This window comes from Gavia stellata, chromosome 2 (genome assembly GCF_030936135.1).
Source record: "Gavia stellata isolate bGavSte3 chromosome 2, bGavSte3.hap2, whole genome shotgun sequence".
Lineage (NCBI taxonomy): Eukaryota > Metazoa > Chordata > Aves > Gaviiformes > Gaviidae > Gavia > Gavia stellata.
Window position 1 is genome coordinate 56177595 of NC_082595.1, and position 9623 is coordinate 56187217.

A 9623-nucleotide genomic window follows, 5' to 3' on the forward strand; every position below is an offset into this window, starting at 1 on the left:
AAGAATGGAATGTTCTTGACAGGGAAATGATCAGAGGCCATCCTGGACTTTTTTTGCTTGTTGAAAAGGAAAAATGTTTTCATCTTCAGGCAGCACTTCACCCTGACAAATGTGAGTTCAGTTATTATTGGGTTTTAGTATTACAGAAGATTCTTTAGAAACAAACACAATAGTACACACATAAACATACACTCAGATATTTACAGCCTTTCTAGAAAAACAACCCCCTACCTTAGTACTGACTACCTATCTTTTTCCTTTTTTTTTTCTTTTTTTTTAGTATTTAAATTCTTTAAACCAGCTACATTAAATACCAATGTGTACTGTACCACCCCACACCAACCCCACATCCCCCCAAAAAACCAGCAAGTATTTTAAAAGTTTGTTTGCTTGTTTGTTTTTATGATTGTTAAAATCTCCTGCTTGAGACTGTTAAGTACCACCTCCACTGGGACAAGATCAGCACTGACTGCATCATCCAATGCACGTCGTTTCATAGTTGAGCAAGTACTGTAGCTAGAAGCTTAGATCTCCAGGTCATCAGGTCGAGGCCTGCTGCTGGCTCGGCTGCTGGCTCGGCTGGGAGGCCTCTGGTCCACGATGGTGAGGGGTTGCAGCTCGTGTCCCGACGCCAGTTTTTTAGTGTTCTGGTGCTCATCGGAGAAGTCGAAGGGCTGGGCATGCGAGTTGGAGATGGTGCTGCCAGCCTGCCCCATTCTGTTCTGCTCCGCGCTGTAGTTGGCCCAGTTTTGCTCGCTGGCTTGCTTATTGTAGTTACGACAGGAGGAATTGTTCCTGTCTCCAGTAACTAGCTTGTACCCTGGGGGAGACATGGGAGACAAGGGGGCGGTCGGTGAGGAGCAGCCATTGTAATAAGCGTATTTGGGGGAGCCACAGTCCTTGGAAGGGCTCATGGCACCGCTGTGGGAGTAGGGGTCGGTTTTCCCTTTCACACGATCCTTGACACCCTTGAAGAACACGTAGAAAAGCTCAATGATGTTCAAGGCAAGAGACACCAAGGACACGACCAGCATGAAGAGGATGAAGATGGTTTTCTCAGTTGGACGGGAGAGGAAACAGTCCACTCTGTGTGGGCATGGATCTCGCTCACAGGTGTAGATGGCATTCAGGCTAAACCCATAAATGTACCACTGTATCAGCAAGAAAGCCACCTCGAAGACAGATTTAAACAGGATGCTGATGATGTAAGTACGGAGCAGTCCCCCACGCATCTTCACTTTGCCATGCTCTTCGATCCCATACTTGAATTTCTTAATTTCTATTTGCTTGAGGTGCATATCCACATTCACGCCATCATTTTGGACCACCTTGAGCTCTTCTTCTCTTTTGTTCAGCTTCTCTTCTTTCCTCATCACATAGAACACGTGCGCCAGGTACAAAAGAGTAGGTACAGACACAAATATGATCTGCAGAACCCAGAAGCGTACATGGGAGATGGGGAAGGACTTGTCATAGCAGACGTTCTCACAACCAGGCTGCTGAGTGTTGCACCGGAAAGCAGACTGTTCATCTCCCCAAGCGGATTCAACTGCTGTCCCCAACAGCAAGATTCGGAAAATAAAGAGGACAGACAGCCACACTTTCCCTCCTGCAGTAGAATAGGCTTGAACCTTGTCAAGAAGTTTTCCCAAGGCACTCCAATCACCCATCTTCACAGGATGCTGGCTAAAGAAGGACACAAAGAAAAAAAATAGTGATGGTTAAGACAGAGCTTTAATACCTTTCATACACTGAATCACAGATCAATGCTAATAGAGCAGTGATGTCAGCTTTGTTTTAATGCATGTGTTTTACATGATGTGAAGAGAAATCAGAGTTTTAGTTAGTCTGAAGGTGGAGTGGGAAGTCAGGGAAACTAAAAAGAGAAAATAACATATAATGTCTCAGAGCACAATGAAAAAAGAAGTTTCTAATTTCACTCCAGTTTTCAAGAAGACCATGACAACCCTCAGTTGCCACTGTGGTTGGCTCAGCTTCCTTGATGGCAGCCTCAGTTCAATGATCTTCACCTGCCTCAGGTAGAAAACAGCTGTGACACACCGCTGAAGCAGGCTGTGGAAGTATGTAGTGGCACTACCTGAATATGTTAGGAATAAAGGAAAGATTTCTCTCTTTCATTGTGGATCGTTCACAGTAATTTTTATGTTCGCTCTTTAAGAGAATAAGAAAACAAACCATAGTATAACCTAAATACAAAAGGATATACTAAGCTAACATTAGGGTTGGATACCTAAAATTTAGTAATTGCAAAATGCGTGCTATTTTTCCTACAGCAACATTAAACTGAGCTCTTGCATATCACTACATTGTGTGTAATACATTTAAGAGTATAGTTCCTAATGATGCCAAGTTTATACTATAGTCAACTTCAGAAAAAACTTGCTATCTAAATAAAGTTTATACATTAGTATTTGTAGCACAAAGATCAAACTTAGTTTTTGTTACCTATACTTTTATGAAGGAACCTAAAATAGTAAATACATGAAGCACAGCTAAGCTCATGTTACCATATTGGAAGAACTGGTTTCCTATTTATTTGTGGCAGGCTTAATTTATTGTAGTTTCAGCTTTGTATTTGCATCTTTTTGTATTTAGATTCCTTCACTTTGTTTTGAAAGGAAAAAAGATTTAGCAAGAAAAAAAGGTAAATGAGCTCTTTCTGGTTTTAAGGCAACTGCTGGCGTGCAGTTTGCATTCCAAGTGTTGAACACTGCAAGTTTAAATTGTCTCGCTCTGACTTGCGTTTTAAAGTGCGCATTGCTGGGACACAGGCAGCTTCTCGGGAATATCTGGAAATACACAGGATGACATAAAAGAAATGAAATGGTTTACTTGATGTTCTAGATTCCTAGGAAAAACAAAGTTCACTGTAGGATTTTTATCAACCGGAGAATGGCAATCTTATCTGCATAAACACTTAATACTTTAACTTGCCCCACATCAACAAGCACGTGAAATCGGGCACTTGAAAGGAAAAATAATCACAAAGTTTCCCTTTTAAAGTAGATGCTGCTGGGTACAGATATTTGTTCCTTGCATGCTGAGTAATCCCTTCCTGGTATTAATAGTTTTGGTAATGTCCAAATGATTTCCTCCCCATCTCATCATGGATATATTCCCTAGCGAAGGTCATTTATAGAAAAAGCCCTTTTTGGATAATTCATAAAATAGGAAATTTTAGCACCAGGGAGATTTTCTTTCAAGAAGCAGTGAGTCACTGGAAACACAAGATTATTAGTCTGGCAAACTCAATCATAACAATGGATGCCAAATCAAAACACACCGTTCCTGCCGTCGGAAAGAGTCTGAGAGAGTAATGGGAGACAAGCGTTTCACGTACTCGCTCGGATAGCTCCGAGACGCCAATTATCTTTGAAGCCCTGCAAAATATCCCAGGGCCATTTCCTCAGTCCGCTTAGTCAGCGTGCTCTGAAGTCTACCTACTGGGGCGCGCAGACCCTTCCTCACGTCATTAGGTCTCCACATGAATGAAGCCCCATCAAAGGATCAGGCCTGCTTCGGCCTTTTAAATCTGGAAGCCTCCGCTGGGAGGAATACACAGCCCAGCGTGTTTATCTCTGACACACCCCTTCAGCCATCCCCAGCTTTAGTGCTTCCCAGGAAAGGCTAGTTTGTCTTTATGGGCTCGGAGTGGCAGAGAAGGAGTGGGGGGCACAGGGGCGCGGAGGTCTCCGGAAAGGCTGGAATGAAATGTGACCGCGTTCCTCCCCAGGCCGGGATTGTTAAAACAGAGCACAGCCTGTAACTATACAACACGTGGAGTTTGTTTTAAAGGCAAGCTATTTGCTCCATGTCTTAGAAGTGGAAGTGGACAGAAGGAGCCTTTTTCAAGTAACAGCTTCTTGATTTAATTAGTCAGCTTTCCGATGATTCGAAACTACTGCGTTAACAGACTTTCCTCAGACTCAACGTATTTTTTTACTGTCTAAATGTTATTTCAGATTGAAAGTTTGATTAAGAAAACAGAGGACGTGTTATTTCTAGGCAGTTATGTGTTGTTTGTTTTTTAATTACACTCCACTCTGGTCCATTAATGCAACGTGACTTACTTCAGTTTTGACCTACTTAATCCCACACCTGCCATATTTTGAGAATTTACTACCTATTTTTTAATTTGCTTCAGCATGCAAAATCGCTAAGTTTCATTTATATCCTCTGGCAATATAAACTCCAGGAGGAAACATTCCATGCTTGAATTACTCATACATAGTTTTGAAAAGCAACTTTTTTTAAAGAGATCAGTTACACGCTAGCCTTTGCCAGTGATAAAAAACCCTACATCAATTCAGAACAGTGTACTGTTAATCAGATAACCTTGTGGTGGCACAAATACATTACTCCTTTGCTTAAGCGGATTCTGTTGCTTTATGAAACACAGTACTTTGTTTTGTTGTAGAGAAAAGTCATTCATCGGAACTAACTTGTTTGCTTTCAGGGCACTGAAAGACCATTTTTATTAACTGATTACAGTAGCTGTTTACTAGGTATAAAAAGAGGTTTTGTATCAAACAGTTATTGAAGTATTCTAGCTTTGTAAATAGTTTGAAATGGATGGCAGATAACCTTCAAAAATAGCTCTTCAGCATTCTGGACTTAAACTTCTTTTAACACTTCCAAACACCTTAAATGAGTCCACTGAATGACACAGGTTGACCTGATCGATTGATACAATTTCAGTACTTCAGGAATTTAAGGATATGGCTGATGATAAGTACGTGCGTTTCATGAGTTCTTACTGATTATTCCTTTACAGGATTAGAACCTTCTTCTGAGACAGACTAATGTCAGCCTAGTAAACTCTCTGAAAGATGGATTTCTTCCAGGTCCTACTGTGTGGGGGTAAAGAAGCCATACAGCAGCAGGAGATACGACAGCATTCATCTGCATGGGTTTTGAATGACCACATATATAAGAAATTTGATTTGTAAGCCACAATTAAGAAATTCTAGAACTATTTTTTATGGACGGCATTCATCATGTCATCTGGTTCATATTTTCCAGGAAGAATAACGCAAACTCAGTGCTGTGGTAACATGCCCAGGTCTGACTACAGTGTTAGAAGGTCACATGCTAGCGGATGGAAGAGCAGTAAAGGTTAGAGTGGGATCTAAAATGGGCCTGTGCAGCTGAAGCAGTTGGGAAACAGGCCAAAGTTTTGGTTTTCCAACCTTTCCTACCTTTTTGTGTGTGCTCACACACACATAAATAGCCAACAAAAGAGAAGATTCTGGACCATGAACATCAATCAGCTTGAGTATTTCCCAAAAGCAGCCAGCATTGCAGAGAAAGCAGCTGAGATGTACAACTGATGGGGTTTGGATGGGTTGGAATAGGGAAGGCTAGTTTTCTAAAATCTTACAAAAAATCAGCAAATGTCTTCCAGACATTCCCCTGGGAAGGTGTAGTTCATTTGTAGGTCTGCAGATGAGCTTCAGTTAGCTTCATCCACTGGACAAAGATAACGCACTAAGCGGTTGCAGTAACTAGAATTTAGTGTCACAACTGTGCGTTTTTTTGGTTGTCTGCTAGTATTGCTGATGGTCAGCCACTACTGGATCTGCCCCATAGCCTTTGCCCCTCCCGCGCTGTACCCTCTCCACCTAATTTAATTCTAAAGCATAGTTGCAAAAGCAACCGTCAGCACTTTCTCAGACATTCTCTAGTTGTACAAGTCAGGTCTACCCTCTGTGTTACTGCCCAGATTCATCCCTCCCCGACTCACTTGGGAATTAAGAGAAGAAACGCTGAATTCCCTGAGGGGGCCTCGGGCGCTCTGATGCTCCTGCTTGTGGCTTTTGAAATCTGGATTTCTAAAACGTACCTGTGGCACAAACAACAGACCAGGTGCCTCCGTGCGAGATAAATTCCATGGGTAACATGGGGAGGAGATACCAGGGACCGGGGGAAAGAGAGCAACGTATCTGATGAAACAGATGCATTGCTCAATGTCATCTAACCTTCCCCATGCCCACAGGAATCCTTGGCCTAAACCGACGTTCATTTCAGAGACAAATAAAACTCATCTTCCAGGCTTGCATAATATGAGAGCTGAGATAACTTTACAGCGTTGAATCTGTTTGCACTCCTGAGCGTATAAGCATTCAGATCTATTGTCGCAAATCAAATAAATCCCTTGTGTCCCTCTCTTCCCTCTCCTGAAGCCAGCCTGCTGCTCACCCTTCTCCCATTTGTATGCTTGTTAGGTATCGTGGGTCAGTGCCAGTGTTTGGCTTTGAAGTTTCTGAAGGAAACACTTCAGTAAACATCCCAAAGACTAGAGGCTTAAATTCTGCACTGTAGTGTGCTGTCCAGATGTTAAAAATGGCAGGATGAAAGCTTCACGCGAGTCCTCCAACTTGCTCCCTATGTGCACACACACACGCACACGCATAGAAGTCAGGCACGAGGTGTCCATAGCCCATTTTTGGCCCCACTACCAGGGGGTTTCGTCATAAATCTCACATACAACAATCAAAAGAAAATCCTCAGATGAAATCTGCCACTTCATGAGGCTCGCTGGTTATCTCAAGGCAAAACGTGAGGACACACATAAGCACCCAGTATTCTTGTTTAAGAGGAGAACGTGTTACTCGATAAGATAGACTCTGTGCTTCGTCTGTCTTTCAGCTGAAGGCTCTTTCTCCTGCCTCCCCGTGTTGCTCTCTAACTGCTGGCAAGCAGCAGGCAACAACTGCTGTAAGGAATCGCTCCAAGCCTTGCAACGTAAAAAGCTTTTTAGTTCTCCAAGAGATGCTGCTCAAGCGTTTTTTCCCTCGCATTTTGGTATTTAAGCCTTCAAGGTAGTATGAAGGGAATGTGTCACATTGGGATTATGACACATATTGTGGATATTCTTGCACAGTTCCTCCTAGACAGCTTTCATTTACGTCTACCCAAGACTTTCACAGACGTTGCCAACGTGGTAAGGCATATCACGATATCTCACATTCCTTCGCTAAAATCCCTCACCGAGGTTGCTAAAACAGAGTAACTATATACAAACCTGCTTAAAAATCCATAACCCACGTCTGGATTTTGTCACATCTACTTTAAAAGAAGAGGGGGAAACTTATCAGCAAGAGCACGTGAAAGTCGCCACTTTAGTAGCCGCAGCATTTAACAAAGCACCTAAGGAAGAACCTTGCTCTGCACAAACCCTTAGGCATCCATCAGGATTTCCACAGGAAAGCAAAATGCGTGGGGCAGAAATGGGACGCACTCAGGACAAGGTCTCCCTGTTACCACCTTCTGCTGCAACTTGGGTACAGCAGAGGAGACTGAAGCGCACCGCGGTTTTTTCTTTACAGGCGCTCGTTTAGTCGCAGGCAAGGACACAGAGGAGCCGCTTCGCCCAGACGCGAGCAACAAGTCTGCAACTCAGCCCCGCAGTTGCAACTTCAGCGCAGCTTCTCTCCCAGCGGAACAAGGTTAGAAGTTGCAGAAGTGTATCTGAAGAAATGGACAGAAACACGACCAAAGGAAGCGAAGAATTCCTACAAGTTTGAACTTGGCACTTTAAGAGAACTTTTATAGATGTGTATTTTTAAACGAGTTCAACCATCAGCGCAACAAGGCAAAATTCTTCGGGTGAAGAAAAGGTGTTTTCAGAAAAAGCGATACACAAGAAGATGAGGAAGGAAAACTTTCAACTTACCCTTGCTGATCAGCAGTGAAACTGGACCAGAATACTTCTTTGGAGGGTTAAAGTAAAATGGAAGAGCACGTTCAGGCACTCAGACCTGTCTATTTAAACTTTAAAAGTCTACTGCTGTTCTCTATTTTTCATCCTTCCTTCCCCACTAATGAAAGAAAAGTGCTGATACCTCGTAAAAGTTTTTTCTAACTTGGAACACTGGGAGAGCTTTTAACAAGTTTTCAAGCCTCTGACTGCGAAAGAGGAGGGGAAAAGGAGGGGTGGCAGCCCAGGAGGAGGGGTGGCAGCCCAGGAGGAGGGGCGCTCTGCAAATGGAGAGGAGGACGGTGGGGGAGGAGGGGAAGAGCTGAAGGCACAGCAAAAACCAGCCCGGGGAGAGGAGGGACGCGGGACCGCTCTTGCTGATGTAACAAAACAAATCCGAGGGCAGCCGGCAGCCACCCCCCACCCCCCGGCCACTGAGGGCACCTGGGCGGCACTTCATCCAGACCCGGGCTCGCCCGGGACGGATGAAACAACTTAGCTCTCTGGTGCGCACCGGGAGTTTCACTACAGGGAGAGGGAAAAAGGCATGAAAGGGATTAAGGGGTAACCAGCGTGAACCTCCTGGATGCTGGGGCTGGACCGCATAGCTGCTGTCTGCCTTCCCTCCTTGCCACCGCGAAGGAGAGGAAGCCCTCTCAAGCCCTCTCTGCTTTTTGTTGTGAACACAGCTTTGTTTACTTAGGTCTATTTCCTTTACGTGCACACATGAAAGTACACACCAGGAGCAGCGTGTTTGTTTCTACGGCAGACACCCAGCACACATTTTTTTACTATTATTTGTGTGTGTGCGTGTGTGCGTGTGCGCGCGCCTGTGTCCGTCCCATGGGAGAAATGAAGAAATGATCTCACATTCCAGGAAACTCTTTCCAGGAAACTTCAGAAAATAAAGCATAGTACAGAGAATGAGGCTCCAATAGTGAGAAGAGATGCTCCTGATAATTTTTGAGCACACTTTACAGAATAAAAGCACGCTCCAAAACTGATCTATTCAATTAGAACGAAACTAGTTGGGCTTTGCTCCTGACCCGTCCCTGGTTAAACGCTCCTTGAAAAATGCCTCCTCTGTAGAACAGAGATTAATTTATTTCTCTGCCTATGTTAAGTTCCTCACACATGGAGTCCAAACTGCATTAGGAATTGGTCTTCTACTTGTTCGTGTCACAGGGTATTAGGTCCTCTGTGGCACTGCTTAAGCGCTTCTCTAGAAGCGTTTGTGGTTAGATAGTTCTCAATGAAGTTTCACATTTTGGATTGCACCAGACTCATTTGGGTTTCAATTCATGTTGTTGTCATGGGCTATTTCTGGTCTCAGTAGCATGGATGAACATTTTTTGCTCTTTAAAGGCTATAGAGGAGGGAAGAAGTCCAGTAATGGCCATTGAGAGGTTCCCAAATAAAGGTCCTCTTTACAGTTTCTTCTTAAATAATGACTGTTACACTCTACAGCACAACCTAGATATTACTGATTATTTTTCACAGCCCTTACCTACTGCTTTTCATCCAGAACTCTGGAGAAGAGAACTAAGACAAAATCTTTGTAGAAAGATACTCAGCAGGGAGCTTTGAAGCTGGGAAACAAACCACACGGTCCTGGTTCTTGCTCTGGAGCTGTTTGTAGCAGACCACACTGCCTCCTGTTTGAGAAAAAGAGCTAGTACACTACAACTGTACACCTTCCACTCTCCTTCCTCCGGCTACAGAGACGGCTGGTTTCCCTAGCTTGCCCCTTTCCTTTGATACGGGCTGTTAGTTTTGACAGCTTTTTTTAGTTTTTACAGTTGGCCAAGCCATATGGCAGAAAGAAACCTTTTCTTCATGTTCTCCGAGTGTTGTTTTAAGGTTGCTTTTTCTCTTCACAGTAGGGGAGAAATGGACCTTTGTG

The 9623-nt window shown here is 43.7% G+C and overlaps 1 protein-coding gene across 1 annotated transcript; it reads right to left on the reverse strand.

The window, feature by feature from the left end:
• Window positions 1–311: 311 nt before the first annotated feature.
• On the reverse strand, window positions 312–7905 carry GJA1 (gap junction protein alpha 1). Its single transcript, XM_009812565.2, has 2 exons — window positions 7697–7905; window positions 312–1686 (listed from the first exon to the last, which is right to left on the reverse strand). Exon 2 carries the CDS (start codon window positions 1668–1670, stop codon window positions 525–527), a length of 1146 nt encoding a protein of 381 aa, XP_009810867.1. The 5' UTR covers window positions 1671–1686; window positions 7697–7905; the 3' UTR covers window positions 312–524.
• Window positions 7906–9623: the final 1718 nt, after the last annotated feature.